Below are 22,659 nucleotides of genomic sequence, written 5' to 3' on the forward strand. Positions count from 1 at the left end.
TAGATAATGTTGCCATCTAGCAACCATGCTGCCAATGTTTTTGCCAAGCCTTCCACTAGTCACATGATGTATCCTTGAACCACTTTTTTCATCAGCAAGTCTGGGAAAGCTCGGTCTACTCTTATTATTAGTCTATGGGTAAAACAAACAAATGCTCTGGAGTTGCGAATTACTATCGCGGAAAAAAATTACTAGGCTCCTCAAAACAGCTTTACAACCTCGTAGGCTACGACAAAAACAGTGGCGCTGCAGTCGATCTTTTCTGGTTGGAGCAGCGTTGGAGACCCGAAACTCTCGATATCTCCTTGCATCCTAAAATATTCAGCATAATTTGCTTTTTAATTCATCCGGGACTCCTGACGGAGGGCAAATGGCGACTATGAGTGAACACACAGTATGGAATGAGTCTCAAGTTTCGACTGGAAATCAGCAAGTGGATCGCTTAAAAGTGTTATATCCAATGGTTAATGAGAGTGAAACTCCACTCCCAAGATCATGGAGTCCTAAAGACAAATTTACATACATTGGTTTGTCTCAAAATAATTTAAGAGTTCACTACAAAGGTAGGAAAGTTTATTCAACTTGCTCTGTCTTGTTTGTGTAATCATTATATTACGTATTGGAGTGGTTCTTTGTTGCTCAGTCAACTGAACCATGAGAAACAAACATAAACATGATCATTAAAATGCAGATTTACTTCAGAGTTCCCAAAAACTTGATGACTAGGGATTTTATTAAACATTTTCTCGTAAACAACTAAAAACAATATTTGTTATTGTTTCACGATTTTTGCAATAAAATACCTTGCATGTGGGTTTAGTTTCTACTGATGATTTAAAATTGGGATTAACTTGCGTTCTATCATAAACAACTAAAAAACTATTGTGTGATGATTTTTGTAATAAATTAGCTGTATATGTGATGAAAATTTCTGATGCTCTTGTGTTGAGGATATTGTATTAAAAATTCGCTCTTAGCATCACATTCATTTGATTGCGTCATTTATATATTCTTTTTTCTTTGTTACGAAATTTGGAAAAATTTGTATAACCTTGTCGAAGTGTTTCTGAAATTTAATCGTATTAGCTCACGATTAATATTTTATGTTATCATATTAATGATATTGATTCTGGTTTTATTATGATTTGCAGTGTTTTTATGATTTATTCTGGAATATTTTTGGCGGAACTTACGTTTCACATGAAGCATAGCTTTTCAATTCAAAAGTTTTTCATTTTAATATTTTACCATTAATATAGCTTCATGGTTAAAAAAAAAATCTTGCATTAAATATGTTATGTATAGCAGACTATGCCATATTTTATAAAATATTGTTTTTTTTTCTCTCCAATAATAGAGAAATATTTTCTATTATGGCTGACTAACAAGAACTGAGTTCCAGGAATTATTTTACTTTCAGGAGAACAGGAGCACTTTATGTACTCTATTTCTAATTCCATTCTTTCCCGCTAAATTCAGTAAAACTCATTAGGTGCTTTACTTATTTGTGTTTACTTAAATATCAGGGTTTGCTGATATATACCAGTCGATATATACCGATATTTATTTTGAAAATATCATGGTATTTTCGATATATATTTTTTCAACTACAGTATTTTCAATATAAAAATTATTAATCATAGTAGCATTGTACATTTATTATTAAATAATCAAAAGGTTATGCACTATATTTTTATGATAGGTATTAATACATCATTAATGCAGCGAATTAACATAATTATTTTATATTCTTTAAAATTATTAGAAATGTAACGATTTGAAGTCATATTAAAAGTGCCCAATTAAACATTAATTGTTAGTTAAAAAAAGAAAATGTATAATGACTGTGCACACTGACTAATGCATATTTTTTATTTCTGAATCATATAACTGTGTAAAAGTAGCCAACAGAAGAAAAATGAGTATAATAGCTAATGCTAAATTAATTCCATTAAAATCGATAAAAATGTAAAATGAAATATTAGATATAAATAAGGAATGAAAACTTAATTTTAAGTCCACATATTGTCTTAATAAGATAAGAAATTAAAGAGTGATTTGAGGGTTCTTTTACTTTTTTGAATATTTTAGTTTGTGCTGATTAAAAATATTGGATTTATATCAAAATATCAGGTATTTAAAAAAAATATAATGATACTGTGTGACCATCGGATTACATGGAAAGGCTAATATCCGGTTTATAGGTGGAAATGGACGTATCTATTCGTTTATAGGGGTGTTAGTTGGTTTGTTACAGATATACACTTTTGCCTCTCTATTATTTAGCTAAAATTTGCTCTCGGCAACATTTTTTTAATCTAAAGTATATTCGATCTATATTCTCATTGCAAAAATTAATTGATTTATTTATTCACAACAAAGTTTTGAGCTTACCATTTTGCTTTTACGTTCCTGAATGAAATGAAAATATTTTCTTTTCTTTATCGTCTCCTCAGAGTAGCAGTAGGATATCTAACTGTTATTCCTGGGTTTTGTTTGGATGTTTTACTGTTGCTCTGAGGCGACAATATAATTTTTTGATGATTTTAACCTTCCTGATACAAGTCACCTTAACTTTCTTAAAATAAATGACCTATATTTATATTGTGTTTCATGAGTGGTTGTGCATCCGATGTGAATTACAACATGCTGGTTCAAATATCTGTTTATATTTGGCATCACAGTCGGGTGAGAAATATTGGAAAGTTTAGCTGGACGCCATGCATTTTTGTGGCGTAACAGTGGCTATTAAACATTTAAAAACAATTAAAACCTGAACATTTTCTGTACGTCCTCAAAACAATCAAATTAAGGTCAAAATATAGAATGCACTCTGGGCACAAGTTTGTATGCTTAACATTTTAAAATACATTAATAACTAGTGTTTCCCCTATTAGAAAGGGACAGGGAACTCCTTCAATTAAAAGAACTTTCTTAATTGAATTTTGTAAATAAAAAAAGTATACTAAGTTTTGTAGTAGTTTTCCCACGCCTATTCTAGTGGACTAGGGAAAGGAGAGGTATACATTGCAAAGCAGGGTTAGTAAAAAAGGTTTTTTTTCTTGAAAAAAACCAAAACAATCATATTTCTTTGGTTTAAACCAGGTTTTTTGGTTTAAACTCGGTTTATTAGGTAAAAACACTATCTGTATAAGAAAAAGTTTTATTTTATTAAAGTCATAAAAATTTTATGAATTAATTGTTAATGAATATTTATATTTACCTAATTTCTTTAAAGAATTAAGTAAGTACCCTCTGAATTAAATAATTAAGAAGGAAGTCTTGTAATTTCATTTTCTCATACATAGAGCTTTACATAGGGAAAAATTGTTTGAGAATCTTTAATTCTATTTAAAAAATAAAATACATAAATGGGCCTAGGCATAAATCATCAAAGAAAGAATTTACTGTGAGAGTTCAGACTTAATTATAAATAACCAAAAATAAAATCTTTTAAAGAAATTTCCCTAAATTCTTGCTTTTAGTTCTACAATAAATCTATACTAATATTATAAAGAAAGAGTGCAGATTTTTGTATGTTTATATGTTCAAGATAATCTCTGGAACGATTGCAACTATTTGAAAAATTCTTTCACTAGTATATGAAAGGTGTATTCTTGGGTGACATAGGCTATAAATTATGCACATATGTATGCATACTAATTTTTTAAACCAATAGTTTGTCTTCTCCTCCACTTTATATTTCATGCCGTTTTATTCTAATAAACGTAATTAAGCTTTTACCGATGCCGATTGTCCCGCACCTGCAGTAGAGGTGTAGACTGGTATTTTTCTTTGGTAGCCATTGGCTACTAATATCAAAAACTTTTGGTAGCCACTTCAAATTTTTGGTAGCCAAACATCCACATGTATTTTTCTATATATATATTTGTATGCATGCAAGGTTTTACCCTACCCATTAAAAATCAGTGCCAGTCAATATTTTCTTTTTCTCATTGAAGAACTCAGAGTATGATTTGGATTGAAATATAATGTTGCTAATATCAAATTCTAATTAAAATTTCAGTTTACAGATCCATTCAATATAAAACGTGATATATTAGTGCAGTATACAGGCGTAAAACTACTTAGGACGATTCTCAAAAAACTGTCTTGTGCGAAACGCTAAGTTTTTTTTATTTTATTCAAGTAATTATTAATTAAATATCCAATTAACTGTTATGCTTTGATAGTGTATTAAAGCATATATTATTCCCCAACAGCATTATGTTTTTAAGGCTTTGGTTAGCTGAAAAAAAATTAAAAACTTAGCGTTACGCACGGTACATTTTTTTCAAGAATCGCCCCTTAGTAATCTTTTGGAAAATATTCTGCAGTAATTTAGTCACAGCTCATATGTAATAATATATGCATGTGTAACACCATTGTCACATTACATATTTGGGATGCGGAGAAACAGAAATAATTGTACTTTATAAATATTATTTTTGAAGAAGAAATTGACACTCGAACGTTTAATGGATATTTTAAGTCAAAATAATTTGTCCAAGTGTAAAAAACTGTGTGATACAGAATTAGTTTATGTTCTTCAAAAAGAATAAATGATTGAAAGTTCTAATAGCATTTCATTTGGGTATTAATATATTTTGTTAAATGCAACAAATTGAGCTATTTTCTTTCATAATTTTTGAATATTTTTAAAGCACAGATTTGTTAGATTTTATTCAACATTATTATCAAAAAGCATCAACTCAAGTGATCAAAACAGAAAAAATAACATTTTGAACAATTTAATATAATTCTGCAAAATTTGAAGCCTAGATCGACTGGCTTTAATGGATACCTGCCACTATAAGTTTATGTCCTTACTGAAATCCTTGTTTGCTAATTTTTGGCCATTAAATATGATTCTCAGCCTTGCTTCAAGTGTGTCTTGTTTTAAAGACGTGCTCTTCATGTCTGTGATATCTTTCCCGGAACTCCACACTTTCTCCACTTCAGCATTACTAGAGGTAATGCAAAGCATTATATCCAGTAATTTTTGCAGTATTTTGAAGTGACTCAGTTGTTCGCTCGCCAGTTGGCACAGCATTTTTCGTTACTGATATTGCAACATGCTGTAAAAATATTCCTTGTTTCTGAGGTTTGAGTTGTTTTTGCAACAATGTCTAAAAAAATCTGCAAAGGCAAATTAAAAAAAAAAAAAAAAAACAGTGGGATAAAATGTTAAACTTTTAAATTAGCCTTTTGCAAAAATTTTCACTTCTGATGTGTCGTACAACTAGAAGCTAAAAATAAACACTTGCAAAAAATAAATAAATATATGAACGGAATTTATTCATTTTTAGTTATTAAAATATATTTTTCAACTGTGAAAAACTTTGAAACATTTGAAAGGTACAAAAGGATTAAGACTTCAAACACTGGAAGTAATTTTTCGCAAATCCCGTGTGCAATGTTAGCATGTCTCCCGAAAATAAAGGTATTTATTATTTGTTAAAATATAAAACTTAACATAAGCTAGTTTAAAGTAGCTTATGCCGAAAAATGCCACATTTTTAGACGCTTATTTCTAATAGCAAAATAAAAATAAACAAAATTAATTGCAGTACAGTTTAAACTATTAACATAATACTATAATAACATGCATTTTTTAAAAAAATTTTATAAAATAAAATTAGGCAATTTAAATTTTTTAAAAATGAAGTTCAATGTTACGCCCGTAACAAAAATTTAGCAAAAGTTGTTACTTCCTAAAAAATCAAGATTAAAAGAAATCCTTTTTTGTCATTTTAGCAATTCATCAGAGTAATTGTTTATCATAGTTAAAAACATTAGGACTTCTTTAGTTTGTAAAAAAATGGCATTACAGACGTAACATTTTTTGTTGCGCACGTAACAAAAAGCAACGTTACATCCGTAACACATGTATATTTCCAATTAAAAAAAAGTACAGGATGGGCAATGAAAATTATAGTGTATGACATGTAATATGATATAACAAAACTTCTGATACTCTGATTTTTAAATTTTTATAAATATTAGTGGATATTTAATTTTATTTTTTAAAATTATTGAAATACACATTGTCTTAGAGCAACATTAAGACATCTAATCCCAGGAGTGACACTAAGATATCCTACTGTTGCTCTGAAGCGACAAAATGTGTTCCTCTCAAGGTAAGATTATTGCCCTCCAAATCATGCAATACATTCACTTGGTGTTATAACTCTAGATTAGCAATTAATGCTTCATAACTTGCATACAAATATTCTAGAGGATTCCTTAATTTCTCAAACTTTGCTTCATCAATGCACTATGACACAAAACAAGTGTTCTCCAAGTAGATTTTTGTGAAAACTACTCGATCATTTAACATGATGAAATCCAAAGCATTTTGTGTGTAATTTTTATTAATAAAGTTTTTTTTTTCTTTTCAAAAATTTATATTACCTATATTAATTATAGTTTTCCTCTTCAAACTTCTATCATTCTGAAAACATAACCAAATTGATATTACTTCTTATTTAAAAACTAACTTAGAGAAGAATTTGTCTTGTTGTTTAATAATTTAAACCAACGTTACTGAAATACACCGCCAGCTCAGTTATTTCTAGTCATGGACTGCAGTTTCATTTGTATTAGCACTCATCAGCACGGCATAGGAAAGTGACTGAGCTGGAGATGGAAAACCCCTTAAGGAAGCCAAGAGTGCCAAGCAAACTGTCACTCGTCTGGTCTGTGCTACTGCTATATAAGCTACTAGTTTGTCTGGCACTCTTGGCTTCCTTTCCATCTCCAGCTCAGTCACTTTCCTATGCCGGGCTGATGAGTGCTAACAAGCGCAAAACTGCAGTCCTCGGCTGGAAATGACAGAGCTGGTGGTGTATTTCATGTATTTCTGCTTTAGCCCTGGCTAATGGGCGATAATTTACTGAATACAGTGAAACCTGTGTAAGTTGACCACTCGTGGTGCAGTACTTTGGCGGTCAACTTAGACAGGTGGTCAACTTATAAAGGGCGGTAATGTTTTTTTTTTGTCATTTCTTGCACCATGTATTCATTTTTTGAGGAATTCACCCTTACTTTTTCTGTTCAGCTCCACTTTCATTGTCTAAAATTATTGAAAGTGAAACAATAATTAAAAATACTATTCAAATACTTTTGTTATTTTTCCCTTGTTTTTAACTATATTAGACACTGCAGTTTTAGAAATTCCATAAATTCCAGCTAATTTTCTCTTGCTTTCTCCATTTTTAATTACTTTTAATATTTCATACTTTTTATTAATCTCAAGTTCCACTAACTTTCTTTTTGAAGCCTTTTTATGTAAAACTTATAGCACAAAGAGCAACAAGCTCGACTCTCCCAGTTCATAAAGGCAAAATTAAAATGTCCTATCTCTTAATCCCTTGCACCAGAAACATGTAACTTTACTCATTACTCATTAGCAGGCCCAGATCTGCGTACCTGCAGTGCGAGGGGTCCGCGTCCTTAAAGGGGCTAACGGCCCTAGAAATTGTTGAAAAAATAGAAAAAAAAAACTAGTACTAAGGCTTATTCGCTTTTCAAATAGACACTGCTGGCCACTAGGGAGAGGCCCTATATATTTTGTTGCAGGGGGCCCAAAATGTATAGATCCGGGCCAGCTCTTTTTATCAGAATTCCTGTGTTGCCACAACGTATTGCAACTGAAAGAAAGGACTTTGAACTTTTCTACTGACATCTATTTTCATTAAACAGAGTAAAAAAAGCTATCTCAAATAGAACAACAAATAAAAAACAAATTTGGAGAATAAAAAGAAGCATAAGCTTTATGCTGCTGTTTAGTTAGTAAAATGCTAGTATGTCATCAAAGCATTAAAAACATTCTTTGAAAGCTGTCGAAAATATTATTATTATTATTCTTATAAATAAATAAATAATAAAATAAAATAATATGCTGAAGAAAGTTTAAAGAAAATAAACCAAGTGGTCAACTTACAAAGGGTTTTTTACAATACTCCAGACCAAACTTGGCTTACATTTGTGGTCAAGATAGAGAGGTAGTCAAGTTACAGAGGTTTTCCTTCATTATATGAGATAGGGCTAATTCCGTTCCTGACAAAAGTGGTCAACATAGACAGGTGGTCAACTTACAAGGGTGGTCAACTTTACAGGTTTTACTGTACAAAGTTACTGAGTTACTTTATTGTTATTTATTCTCCACACAAAATTAATATTTAGATTACTCTTGATGCATTGAATATTTTTTAGTTTTAAATCTTAAACTAAAAAGCATAATTAGATTAGAGTTAAAAATACTAAATATTAAACTAGCTACATCTGATCCTCAGATAAAACACATTTAGTTTTGAAGCAAGATTTAGATTACTTAGGCTCTTAGGCAAATGTTGGCCAAAATGCATTTCTCTGATGTCAGTTTCGACCGTTTTTTTTCCACCTTTGGTAAAAACGTGCCAATTCTATTAAAAATGCAATCAAAATCAAAGCCAACTGTTAAACTTTAAAAGAAATTTGACAGTTAATATTTTCGTTGAGAAATAGAGAAAATCATCGAAAACTCTCAAACTGTAAAAGTATAATAGGCCGCTTTATAAAAGGCTCCCTCCATGTTAAAAATTTGAAAAATTTATTTGTAACTGAATAATTCCACTTTTGTTTTGCTTAATTTTCCCTTGGATAATTTTACTTCTTATGATGCACCAATTTATTTTTTACATATTTATTTACTTGGCAGTATATGCAATAAGCCCTGCCCCTACCTCCCCAAATCTTTGAAAACTATTAAGGTAAAGTCAAAATAATGTGTTAATCTATACCATTGCACTCTCTCAACAAAAATTATTAGTATATTTATAGCTTTTATTTGCTTTGTGCAATCAAACAATATCCATAAAACCTTTATGGTTTTAGAAAGCTTGAAATCTCTAGAACAAGTATTTAAAAGAGAATTTTAGAAATCTATGAATAATTCACAGGAATATTGGCAATTGTATGACAAAGTATACGTTTTGCTGTTTTCTGAGTTATGTCCGTAACAGGTAGTTTTAAATTTTTGTTACTTTTTGTAATCAAGCAATCTACACCCAAATTTTTGCTAGCATAAATAACACCAAACTCTACAACAGAATTTTTTTTTTTTTTTTGTAGCTTTTAATGAAATCAAATTAAAATTATGTGTATTTAAAGTCTGATTGTTACGTCCGTAACGGTGGAATTGCCCCTATGCATCTGTCTCTATGCCCTATCTCTATCTCAATAAATATCAAGTACTCAAGCAAATTAGGTAGTAAGTAAAGTTTTGGTTGAAATATGCTTTTTGGACTATTTTGAAGTGCAAAAGACTGAATAATAATAATAATTAAATAAATGAAAACTAACTACTTAGATTTTTTTCTCCATGCAATTTATGAAAAACTAAGTTAGTCTGCCTTGTATATTTATGCAACTAATAAGAAAAGCTTCCTTGTTTAGAAATGTTGCATTGATTCACAAAAAGAAAACAAAAAGAAAGAAAAATTCAGAGCAAACTTGCATTACCTTAAAAAAATAATAAGTTTCCAAGTTTATTCATCTGTAATCTATCCTTAAAATTTTAGATGGGTACTTTGCATTGATTTTATTTTACTCTACAATAATATGTAAAGTTTGCAAACTTTTTTTTTAAGCAAAAAAAAACCACTTGATTTGAATCAAACAATTCTGTTCCAAAGCCATGCAAGAGTGAATTTTCACCTTTTGAGCAAGAAAATTTGCTTTTATGATCAAGTATTGATAAATTTTTAAAAACAAGGAGGGTGCATTAAGTTGCCTAAAAGGGAGTAAAGCACACCGCTCTCCTAAAAATGTCTGAGAGAAACAACTAATTAACGATAGCAATTCTTTTAGAACAAGCAACATTTTTTTTAACAAATGAAAACTACCCTAAAATGAGCAAAAAAAAAAAAAACTTGAACTTTTCAAAAAAAAAAAAAAACCTTACCTTGTGTTGTGTGTATGCTTACTTGTCTTTTAAAATTTTAAATTTTATAGAATTGTAGTTTGATGTCTACTAATGTTTTTTCTTTTTCTGAGTACTATGCACTAATTATTTTATTTAATTTTCAAATTAATATTTAGGCTCAGGAAAAAATCATAAAGATGCAGCAAGTGTGCGTGCCACACATCCAATACCTGCGGCATGTGGATTATATTATTTTGAAGTTAAAATTGTGAGCAAAGGTCGTGATGGGTAAGTTACTAACATTTTTTACACCAAATTAAATACTTTTTCAAATTCTTATTTTTCTTCACAATTATTTTGTGGACATGTAAAATGTTGGTATTTTTGGTTAAATTATTGGTATGAAGTTTATCAATTGAAATATTTTTTAGCCGATGCTTCAATAAGCACCAGAAAAACCGTTTGAGTCCATGAAAAAGGAAATAAAATTGTTTTTTTTTTAAAGCAGTTGATAATAATTTCAGAAAGTTAAGTAAATGTTCAAAACTGCAGTACCTTTGTTTAAACCTTGATGTATAAAAAGCAATCCTTATTAATATTATAAATGAGAAAGTGAGTTGGTTTGTTTATCTGTTCGTTAGTTACATTTTCACCATACAGTCGAATCCCGACTTATGCGAGGGATGCGTACCGAGACCCTTCGCGTAAGTCGAAATTTTGCATTGTGGAAAAGAGTGTGTTATTTTTTAATTAAACGTACCTAATTATTTTAGACACTTGTTAACACCACCTCAAACTATTTTAATCCATTCCTTAATTACACATTATCGTTTACGGGCCCCAAAACTTCTGTTCACACTCCTGCACCCCCTTTCCCCCTGATCGCCACTATTGAATTCAGTACTGAATATCATTTCTTCCAGAAAATGCACTTGTCTTTAGGATTAGATGCCCCCCCTTCCCCAAATGCCAACTAAGCACATTTTCCAAACTCCATAGGAACATTTAGCCAATGCTGAATCTTTGCTTTGGGTGTGTTTCAACACTTTTCAGGTCATAATTGTGACTACTTTCCTATAAGAATAAAAAATGCTACGCATTTCAAAATCCTTTGAATTTCAATGTAAGGTGAACAGTATTTAATTACGTATCCCCCCTTCCTATCTAAAAACTGCCTAGTAATGTGCATTATGTCCTTAAGTATTTTAATAGAAATCAAAATCATGATGAATGTAAATTCAACTTTTTAAAAAAATATTATACTTCAAACAGAATAATTATTAAAATACTGTACTGTGTGCAGTGCTTCAAAAATGCAGTCGTAGCAAGGTGCAAAACAAAAAAAGGCTTTATTTGAATGCCTAGTGTTGGACTTGACACAACTTCATGACACAAATGTGTTTGCAGATGTATGCGCTACCCAAGCAGTTGGGCCAATCCAAGATTTAAATTTCACTGACAATTTTTATGAAAATTTAATACGTGAGCCTTTTATTTTTGTAAATTTTTTTTAAAGCAATATTATACAGTGAAACCCCTCCCCCTTTAATGCGGACACCCCTCTTATGCGGACAGTTTTTAATTCCCCGGCAGAGAGACATTAAACCTAATGTATAAGGAACCTCTCTCGTACGGACACCCTCAAATACGGACACGGACACCCTTTTCGAAGTCATTTATATTGATATATCCTTTTTTGCGGATAGTATTTAAAACTTGAGAATTAAATAGCTACTCCATTGAAAGGCTTCATTTAATGCAAAGTCGACCAGCTTATACGGAGATAAAAAAAATATTTCTTTGCAATTTTACTTTGCATCTACTGCGTAGCAAAAAATTTTCAGCTTGACACCAAAATGCATTTTTCATTCCAAAAAACATCATCAAATCTTCAAAAATAAAAGAAAAGAAAAGAGAAAATGATTATTCTGCAAGTTTCTGTCTGTATACCCCCACCCTCCCCCGTTGCCTTGTTTCTTTTCAGATGACTAACAAGCAGGCGTGTTGTGCTTAAGTGGAGCCGAGTTGACGCGCCATCTAACAAAAATATTTTATAGAGAGTAAAAGTAAAGCCAATGCAATATCATAAAGTAAACTTAAGGGTAAAAGCATTCAGTTGTTTCATCGTTCTCATTGAAATGGCTCTGAATACTCATCGTCAGCGTCGTACTCTTTCTCTTAAAGAAAAAATTGAAGTTATAGATTTCGCAGAAAAAAATAAAATTGGAATACGGAACATTGCTGAAAAGTTTGGTGTGGGACGCACACAAATTTGCTGTATATTAAAAGGAAAAGAGAAGTTTAAGAAAGAATGGTTCATAAATGGAAACCAAGAGAAGAAAAAAGATTTTCCTAAAAGTAATGCCCTTGCAGTGGATGAAATTGTGTTTAAATGGTTTGTGTCCGCAAGAAGCAAAAATATTCCGATTTCTGGCCCTATTTTACAAGAAAAGGCGAAAAAAGCAGCTACTGAAATGGGTATAGAAAATTTCAAAGCTTCCAATGGATGGTTAGATTGTTTTCGAACGAGACATGATATCGTTTTTAAAAAAATATGTGGTGAATCCATGGATGTGGATGCTGACGTTTGCGAGAAGTGGTTTGAGAAAGTGCCTAGTTTGATTGAAAATTACGAGCCATGTGACATTTATAACATTGATGAGACCGGTTTGTTTTATAGAGCTCTGCCAGATAAAACCTTAACTTTACGGAAAGAAAACTGCTCTGGTGGCAAAATCTCCAAAGAACGCTTAACAGTTTTGTTGGGTGCCAGCATGGATGGTACAAAATTAAAACCAGTTGTCATCGGAAAAGCAGCCAGACCTCGGTGTTTTAAAGGACTGGATATAAAAAAGTTACCTGTAGACTGGGGTATTCAAATAGAAGAGCGTGGATGACAACCAGTGTCATATCTGATTGGCTTGTAACTTTTGATAAGAAGTTGGGGAGAGAAAAAAGGCATATTGTTATTTTTATGGACAAGCGCCCTCCCATCCCAAAGACTTTCACTTGAAAAATATAGAAATAGTCTTCTTGCCAGCAAACACAACATCGAAATGCCAACCTATGGATGCTGGGATAATTCAAGCATTTAAAATTCAATACAGACAACTAGTTATGAAGCATTTAATCAATAAAATGGAAGAAACTAAAACAAGTAGCAAATTGTCCAAAACAATTGATGTGTTAGATGCAATCAGCTGGGTTAAGCACGCATGGAAGGAAGTTAAAAAAGAAACAATAGTAAGTTGCTTTAATCGCGTTGGATTCAAAAAAGGATCTGCCACAGAGGAAATTGACAACGAAGTTGATTGTGACAATGATGGATCCGATTTGCAGTCGTTAATGCAACAAGCAGGGTTCACAAATGTGACCGCTGAAGACTATGCTCCCATCGACGACCAAGTTTTCACTGAAGAAAGCGAAACAGAAATTGCAAGCATAGTGCGCGAAATTAACGAAGATCATACAGTTGAGGATGACGATGAAGATGAACTGTCCGTAAAAGAAGACGTTAAAACAATTAAAAATGTTAACGAAGCTTTAAGCGTATTAGATGGACTCAGGGAATTTTCAATTAAACACAACGATCCTAAAGGACTAGACTTGGTACAAGAACTTAAGATACATTTCGAAAATGAAAGACTTTCATCGATCAAAACATATCAACAGACATCAATCGAACAATTTTTTAAAAGTACAAATTAGGTATGTAATTTTTATGCGAACCTGTTATTTAAATCTCTTTGAGTGTGCAAAACTGTAATATTTGAATTTAACCTGATAAAATAATTGTTTATTATGTATATGTTGGTAAAAACTAGTAAATTAAAAAAAATCTATGCATATGAAAGAGTAGAATTCACACATACTTTATTTAAGATTTCAAAAAACATAAACAAATAACTAAAGTTAATTAAATTAAAAAAACCTCTGTAAAGCGGACACTCCTCTCTTACGGACAAAAAAGTTTGTCCCGTTAGTGTCCGTAATAGAGGGGTTTCACTGTAGTTTTTTTTATATACATAAAAAAGAAACTGAAAGATCATTTCTGTTGGAAAAAGCACAAGTATGTCAAAAGTAGAGACGTACCGAGTACTCGGTAACTACTTGGTACTCGGCCAATTTGCCAAGTACTCGGTACTTGGCCAAATTCTGATCAGATACTCGGCCAATACCGAGTAGTTGCAAAAAATTGAATATTGTCCAAGACAGATACTAAAATTTATATTAAAAAAGAGCAAGCATTATATTCTGCAATAATTTACAATTAAAAGTTATAAGTCAAATTTAAAATTTGATAAAAATGAAGTTTGTAATGCTTCAATGGAATAAATCTTTTATTTTAATGTCCCCAAAGTTAATAAAACTTGTTTATTAAAAATTATGCAAAAAAAGGTAAGTATAAAAATTATGGAATTTTTATATTAAAAATGGATTTTTGCCACAAACAAAAATTAGTTATAAAAAATATAAAAATACCTTTGCTTAAAAAATTAAAGGAAATAAAACAACGTTAAAAGCACAGTGCAGGTATACTGCAGACATGTGTTTTGGCATAACAAGGAATTCATTTTTCAATGCACAAAATGCGAGCTCATGGATTTAAAGGCATCCGACAAAAGTCGGATTTTTTTGTCGAATGTCTTTACATTCTTTAGCTCACATGTTATGCACTGAAAAAGACGTTCCTTATAACAGGGGGGGGGGGGGGCAGAAACACGTGTCTGCAGTGTTCCTGCACATCTGTTTTATCTGCTTTTAAAAAATATTTATGTTTGGCGGACTAGAACTATAATTGATTGGTATACAGTGAAACCCATCCTAACGGACACCCCTCTTATGCGGACAAAAAAAATTGTCCTGTTAGTGTCCGCATTAGAGGGATTTTACTGTAATTTGTTTTAATTCCAACTTGATTAATCATACCTTTTATTTATTTATTTTTAATTTTAAAAATAATTTTTTGGTAAAATTTTTGACACAAACAAAATTGTTTATGTAATGCATAATTAAATTTCAGCAGGAATTTAGTTTTAAAAACTATTATATGGACAAGGAGGTCTATACTACTATTCCAATAAGTTCAAAATTCATCACATGTGTGTCGGTGGTTCTTCTTAAAACATAATTGGTACTTGGTAACTCGGCCGAGTACTCGGTACTCGGCTACTCGGCCAAAGTACTACTCGGTACGTCTCTAGTCAAAAGTATGTTTTTAATTATGTCATCGTATTCAAAAAATATTCAAATCGTATTCAAAGATAATACAAATACTCAGGAAAAAGGAATGAATGAGTGAATATTTCACAGCAGAAAATTTCCCTGTCAAATTTCTCACAGAACAATGTTTCCATTTCAAACGTTCGTTTTTTGGGGAGGAGGAGTGGGGGGGGGGGGGCTAAAATTTCAAGATAACAAAAAAATACCCTTTTATTTTGGTTCAGCAGGCTTTGTACTGTGTACTACTTAGAAAACAATTAGAAAGTTCACCAATCAGAAAGAAACAGATGCAAAAAGATTGCTTCACAATCACTAGTAATGCGCCAAAATTAGCTAAGCCTAATTTCCATGTTCAAACGAAAAACGGACATAAAGGGCTGAAACGCTACAAAAATGGCCTATTCATATGATGTTTATTACTAAATTCAACATTCTAGTACAAAAATAATTTTAATTTTTGTGAAGGTGCCGTTTTTGTTACATTATTTTCGTTAATCTTCCGATTTTGCAAGTGCGATTTCGGGGAAGTGATAGTTATAAATGGGGTAAAATCGACCTGTATTGGACCTTGAAATTGTTAACTAGAACAGTAAATGAGTTTTGAAACGATAATTTCACAAACTTAGTTATTTAATTTTTTTTTTCAAATTTTTTCATTTATATATTTCTTTAGAATTTTTTTTAAGGGTTAATTCAACAGGCTTCGCAGGCCACAGGTTGTGCATTCCTTAGATTCTAAGGATTTTAAGCACTATGTTAACTTTCAAAACTTTCAACTGGCATCATCGTCAAGAACCATGTATTTTCAAATCAAGAACGGTTTGCATTTGCACTCTGACTTTTCTTACAAGAAATGAAGCAGTTCATCTGCATCTGTTCGTGTCTGACACAAGTAGTACCCCTTCTACTTTTCCTGGAACTGGTGCGCCCTGGTCCTACAGATGAAAATAATATAGGAAGACTACCTACCACCCTCCGTCTCTCATTGTTGATTCTCAGAAACTCAAGGATGGGGAGGAATTAAACAATAATCTCTCCCCCCCCCCCCCCGCCATTGTGGACAACAGAACACCTTCCCTCACCCTTTCAAATCCATCCTCAGTAGAAGGAAGAAATCTATCTTTTGTTTCCAACTGATAAGTCTGTTAGAATTCCGAGAATCTCATCCCCTCTTTTGCCTAGGTGTTTGCATCTCCTTTTATTCATGGGGCCGTTTTCAGGGGGAAAATCTAGGGACAGTGGCAAGACATGAGCATTTTTGCAGATGATCGCTGGACAAATAAAATTTCCCCGATATCGCTGCGGGTCCAAATGATGCTTGAGGCATCTTTTTGAAATCACAGGACACATATTGTTATTTTTGAAAAGGGCAAAGCGCATTTTGCGATCTAAAAGAAGGGCAAAGCGCATTCTGCTGATATCGAAAAGGTCAGGGCGCTGAAAAGGTCAGGGCTCTGCGCCCTTCAAAAACGGCCTAGAGGGAACACTACCGAAAACTAGTTCATTTTATTTGAATATTATACCTAAATTCAAATGACTTGCCGTAATATTCACTTTTACGTTTTTAAAAGGATTTCTTTTTCTCAAGACATTGTACATTGTTTAAACCTTAATTAATGATTTTAAAGATTTTTTTACTGTACTTAGAACATATTTTAAATGTTTTAGGTACATGGGTGTTGGCCTTTCTGCTCAAGGTGTGAATATGAACAGATTACCAGGTAAATTTTGGTCAAAAATTAACATTTTTATTTATCTTTATCTTTATTTTCAATGACACAAAAGCTCAGTCAATGAAAAAAAAAAAAAGACATTTTTACCTGGAGGGAAGGAGAGGGATTTGCTACAAATTTATATGTAATATTTAAAAAAATTAGCTTTCATTTTTGAGCATCTCTCTAATGTAACTGCCTTTGCTCACTAATTCCGCCACACTGACCAAACCTCTTACTTGACTTTGTTCACTCAAGCAGTTGCCGTCTTATTTTCTTTCATAAATATCCATTACCTGCTACTCCTTTAGGGTAGTGAATCTTAATACTCAGAATAATAATGAGTGTTTCAGCTTCACAGTTTGGGGTATGGCACCTAAGCATATTTGCAGTGTAATAAGTGGTAAAAATTATGTGTTATTGTAGCATGTATTTTCAATGAAAAATTGTGACCAATATTAAAAGTTGTGGAGATAATGGATGTTGGATTCGGCGAAACTGTTGTTCAATATCTTAGTAAGCACGACCAGGAACACTTTGTCAGAGGTTACTGCCACTGAACTAAAGCTTCCAAGGAGAGCAAAATAAAATGAAAAAGTGGCAAAAATGGAAGAAAAAGATCTTTTGGAACAGTAGAAAAGCATTTTGTATGGTGGAAGCATCACTGAATGAGCATAAATTTATTTTTTGTGGTTTTTCCTTTACAAAAACTTTGAACACATTTATCTAAAAACTAATTTTTTGTATTGCTTGGCATTAAAATTTCTAAATCTATTGAACCGGATCTTTAAATATATGTTCTAGACGCCTATAGCAACTAGATGAACTAGGATTATTTTTTAATTATTTTATTTTTACTATTTTTTTCTGTGAGGGGGGGGGGGGGGGAGGTAAGCTACAAAGAAAAAAGGGAACTTTTTTAGTTATGTAATTTTTGCATTACATTAAAAACTCTAGCTCAGCCGGTTTTTTCTATTTTAGAATGCCCATTTTTAAAATTTCAACACCAGCACAGACCAACCTACTAATCAAAGCGTTGCATTCCTTCAAATTTTGTTCTTGTACGTTAAAAGTACATTAAATAATATATTTTTAAAAATTATTAATGTTTTTTAGAGCTTAACAAACTTGCATATATATCTTTATTATTCTTAATCTCATTTTAAAGATTAATAAAAATAACCTTTTTCTGTTTTGAGGGTTCCTAAGTAGAACTCTTCCTTAATTGTATCTGAATTCCACTTTCAAGCGAACCATTACTAATCATATTTTTTCTTCTTGATAAAAAAGAGCTCGTGTTAAATCGATTGTTTAAACTTTAGATTACATTTTATTGTATCATTTTAAAGTCTAATCCGTGACTAAAAATTGAACAATCAATTGAATTTTTTTTTCATCTAACAATAATAAATAACAAAATATATTTTATATATATATATATATATATATATATATATATATATATATATATATATATATATATATATATATATATATATATATATATATGTGGGAGCCGAGCTACTGGTAATAACTATGAAAATGCTTGTATTCACTTATAGAAGCACTCATTGATGACATAGTTTTAGCTACTAAACATTTAATGATAACTAAACTACACATAACTAATATTTACAAAAATGATTACAATGCAGAAGTGCAGCCGTCTTGCTGCTCGTCTTTACAAACGTCTTACGTCTTTCGTCTCCTCAAAGTTATTCACTAATCAAAAAGTTTTACCGCCCTTGGCGCTGTTCGTTTTGTCGCCGGACTCTACGTCGTCATCTCTTGGCGAGTTTTACATACAAGAAAGCTAAATTGTATGAAGGGCTGTGCAAGTGTACCAGGGTGTACCAGAGTCGGCACCACAAGTTCGGCCGTCCTGCACTCGACTGGACCTCCAGGCGAACCTGAAAATATAGTAAGCAAAAAAAAAAACAAAAACAAAACAACAATTAAACTAAAATTAAATTGGTTGCAAAAGTTTTTCGTCTTCAAAAGTTCAGTCTTTGATTTGCTCGTCTTAAAATTTCTCGTCTTCACAAAAATGTTCGTCTGCAAATGAAAACTGTCCGTCTTTAAAAATTGTTCGTCTTTAAAAATATTTCGTCTTTAAAATTTTTTCTTCGTCCTCGTCTTTAAAAAAAATTCGTCTTCGTCTTTAAAAAAATATCGTCTTCGTCTTTAAAAAATGTCGTCTTCGTCTTTAAAAAATTCACCTTCGTCTTTAAAAAAAAAAAAAAATCTTCGTCGTCGTGCGTTTCGTCTTTTATCATTTGTTTCGTCTTTCTTTCGTCATTTGTGTTTTCTCTCATCTTTTTCGTCTTCTTTTGGTATTCGTTTTTCGTCTTTAAATTGAAAGTATGGACAGTTGGTTACAAAAAGTCGGTGTTCTTTTCTTCTATTTTTTACACTTCTTTGCTTCTTTTTTTTTTTTTTTAATTAACATTCCGAAAAGCTGTTCCATGGTTTAAGGAATTCTGCGCATGTTGAGGTGCAGTTTGGTCCTTCGTGAGTTCCTTCTTTGATGACATCAAACGTATTTCCTCCTTTCACCTTCGTTATTCTGTACGGGCCTAGGTACTTCGGTTTAAGTTTTAGGTGAGGTCCAAATTGCGTTCTTTTGATGGCGACCAAATCGTTAACTTCGTAAGACTTCGGTTTTTTCCTTCGTAAATTGTATGTCTTCTTGTTTTCTTCCTGAATTTTAAAAATTTGTTCCTTCGCATGTTTTCTCATATCTTCTCTTTGGGCTTCAAAACTGGCTTGAAATTCAACTTCAATCATTTCTTTCAGCTTTTCAAGTCCTGCAACCTTCATCTTCGTTCCAAAAAGTAATTCAAATGGAGTTTTATCAATGCTTCTTTGATATGTTGAGTTAATGGCTTGTTGCAGTTTATTCGTGTGCTTGTACCACTGAGTAGGGTTTTCCAAGGACAATTTAGAAAGAATTGCAATAATTGTTTGATTAATTCGTTCGACTTGGCCATTTGCTCTTGGTAATCCCGTCGTTATAAAATGGTGATTAATGCCTTCTTTTGCGCAGTAATCAGCAAATTCACTGGAAGTAAATGCTGGTCCTTTATCGGATATTATTTGTGAAGGGTTTCCAAATACAGTCTTTTGAAGCTCTAATTTGGCTATGGTTTCAGCAGACGTCGTTGTTTTTGTTGGGTAGATCCATACAAACTTAGTAAAGGCGTCAACTACAACAAAAATGTGTTTGTAATTTTTGTTAGTACCCTCTAAGGGTCCAATGTGGTCAACATGATACGTTTTCAGTGGGACGTCTTCTTTATGCAATGGATGCAAAAGACCTTCTTTTTTTCCCTTTTTATGGTTCAGAAGTATACAATGGACACAATTTCCTATTATTTTTTCTATTTTCTGTCTTAGTTTTGGGATAAAATAATATTCTTCTATTTCCTTTTCAGTATACTTGATACCTGAGTGACTTTTCTCGTGCGCATTTCTTATTATCTCTGTTTGCATATTCTCTGGCACAACCACTAATTCTTTACCTTCAACAAATTTATATAATATTCCATTTCTATCACAATAATCTTCATAATCTGAAATTTTAAGTAATTCCTTAATAGTTTTAATTTCAGTATCTTTATCTTGAGCTGATTTCAGCTGTGGCAACAAATTATCGACTGAAATGCAAAACACGTCGATAGGGGAGCGGCTGAGAGCGTCAACATGTGGCATCTTGCTTCCGGGACGATGTTCAATGTCATAATTAAATTCCTGTAGTAACAAAGCCCAACGAGCTACACGGGTACATAAGTCTCGTTTTGACAACGTTTTCTCAAACGCGGCGCAATCGGTTACAATTTTGAAATGGATACCCAAAAGGTAAACACGGAACTTCTTTATCCCTTCGATGACGGCTAGGGCCTCAAGTTCATAACTAGAATATTTCTTTTCGGCATCAGTCGTTTTTCTACTCATGAAATAGGTTGGATGAAAATTCTTTTCATTCGGTGGTTTTTGCATTAAAATTGCAGAATACCCTTCTAGGCTAGCGTCCGTATGAAGTTCAGTCTCAAATTTAGGGTTGTAGATTCCCAAAACAGGTGTGTCAGCTAACAACATTTTTAATTGGTTGAACGCATGTTTTTCTTCGACTCCAAAATGAAATTTTCGATCCTTTTTCAAGAGATCACTTAACGGCCTAGCTATTATGGAATATTTCGGAATAAACTTCCTAAAATATCCTGTTAAACCTAAAAAGCTTTGAACCTTTTTCAAATTAGTCGGCTCTGGAAAATTAAGAACTGCTTTAGTTTTTAAAGTAGATGGGAAAATATTTCCACCCTCGATTACATGTCCTAAAAAATCAATACGTTTTTTCAAGAAATGGGACTTCTTAAAATTTACTTCAAGTCCGTATTCGCTTGCAGTTTTTAAGACCAGTTCAAGGCGTTCAATACCTTCTTCGGGAGAGGAAGACAAAATGATTATATCATCCATATAAGGCAAAACAATACCCTTATTAATTAATTCTCGAAAAATAGTGTTGATATATCTTGTAAAGACCGCCGGAGAGTTACATAATCCGAAAGGGACTTGGCAAAATTGGTATTGTCCTTCATGCGTTACAAATGACGTATATCTTCTGCTCTCTTCACTTACATTTACATGAAAAAAAGCGTTTTTGAGGTCAATAGTACTAAAAATATTGGAGCCCTGCAGTCTATCCAAAATATCTTCAATTAGTGGAAGGGGAAATCGATCTTTTACTATAACCTTATTTAGTTTTCTATAATCAATGCATACTCGCGGTGTTCCATCTTTCTTTTTTACAATAACCACTGGACTGCAATACTCAGAGGAACTGGGTTCCACTACACCTTCTTTTAACCATTCGGCAACCTGAGCTTCGACGATCATTTTTTCTGAGAATGCCAACCTACGGGGATGATGAGATATAGGTACGTCATTTTTTACCAAAATTTTTAACTCAACATTAGTGGTTTTAATTTTTTGAGGCACATAGTTGGAAATCAATGTATTTACTTTAGATCTTAAATCATGAGGAATATCAGGGGAAATATTCATTTCAACTTCTTCAACACATACATTAATTGGCAAGACAGATAAAACATCATAATGTTCTGCATCTTTGGGTTTAGCTTGAATCGTAACACCATTATCATCAATTATTGTTATTCCTTGCATCAAAATATTTAGTCCGATAATTACATCGCAAGCCATTATTTCGTTATTCACCACAACTACATCTGCTTTACATTTAAAATTGTCAATTTGAATATCACTCTCAAAAACTCCAACTGGTTTTACTTGACATTTACCGAATCCTGACAAAACAGTATTTAAAGGAAGTAATTGAAATCGCTTACCAAGAGAATTCAATTTTTTGAAAATCGATTCCCGAATTAATGTGGCTTGTGACCCTGAATCGACAATAGCATTTTTTACCACTGAGTTACCAATTTTTACTTCTTTAATTAAATTTTTCTTCTTTGGAACATTTAAATGAGCAACGTCTGGTTTCTTATTAGGGCAATTAGAAGCTTTGTGCCCAAAATTTTCGCACTGAAAACATTTAAGCCCCTTATCCTTGTGTACACAATTTTTTGAAATGTGGTTTTTCAAACCGCAATTGTAACAAATTTTTTCTTTATAATTTTCGTTGTTAGTGTTATATCGCGTCTTCTCATTATTTTGTTCATAGTGTATCTTATTTTTATTGTTTAAATCTCTTTTGAAATTGGAAGTATACCCACTCTTTTTCAAGCGATCATCATTTGACATTTTTTGCTTGGTTCTGTCAAAAGGTTTCTCATTTCT

At 32.1% G+C, this 22,659-nt stretch overlaps 1 protein-coding gene across 1 annotated transcript in view; it reads left to right on the forward strand.

Moving 5' to 3' along the window:
• Nucleotides 1-292: 292 nt before the first annotated feature.
• LOC129227811 (ran-binding protein 9-like) overlaps nucleotides 293-22,659 on the forward strand; it is a 58,547-nt gene continuing 36,180 nt past the window's right edge. The window contains exons 1-3 of the mRNA XM_054862426.1: nucleotides 293-563; nucleotides 10,084-10,195; nucleotides 16,799-16,851. Of these exons, the coding sequence (XP_054718401.1) occupies nucleotides 371-563; nucleotides 10,084-10,195; nucleotides 16,799-16,851 (358 nt within the window). The 5' untranslated portion in view covers nucleotides 293-370. The remainder of the gene's footprint in view (nucleotides 564-10,083; nucleotides 10,196-16,798; nucleotides 16,852-22,659) is intronic.

Source organism: Uloborus diversus, chromosome 1, assembly GCF_026930045.1.
Source record: "Uloborus diversus isolate 005 chromosome 1, Udiv.v.3.1, whole genome shotgun sequence".
Lineage (NCBI taxonomy): Eukaryota > Metazoa > Arthropoda > Arachnida > Araneae > Uloboridae > Uloborus > Uloborus diversus.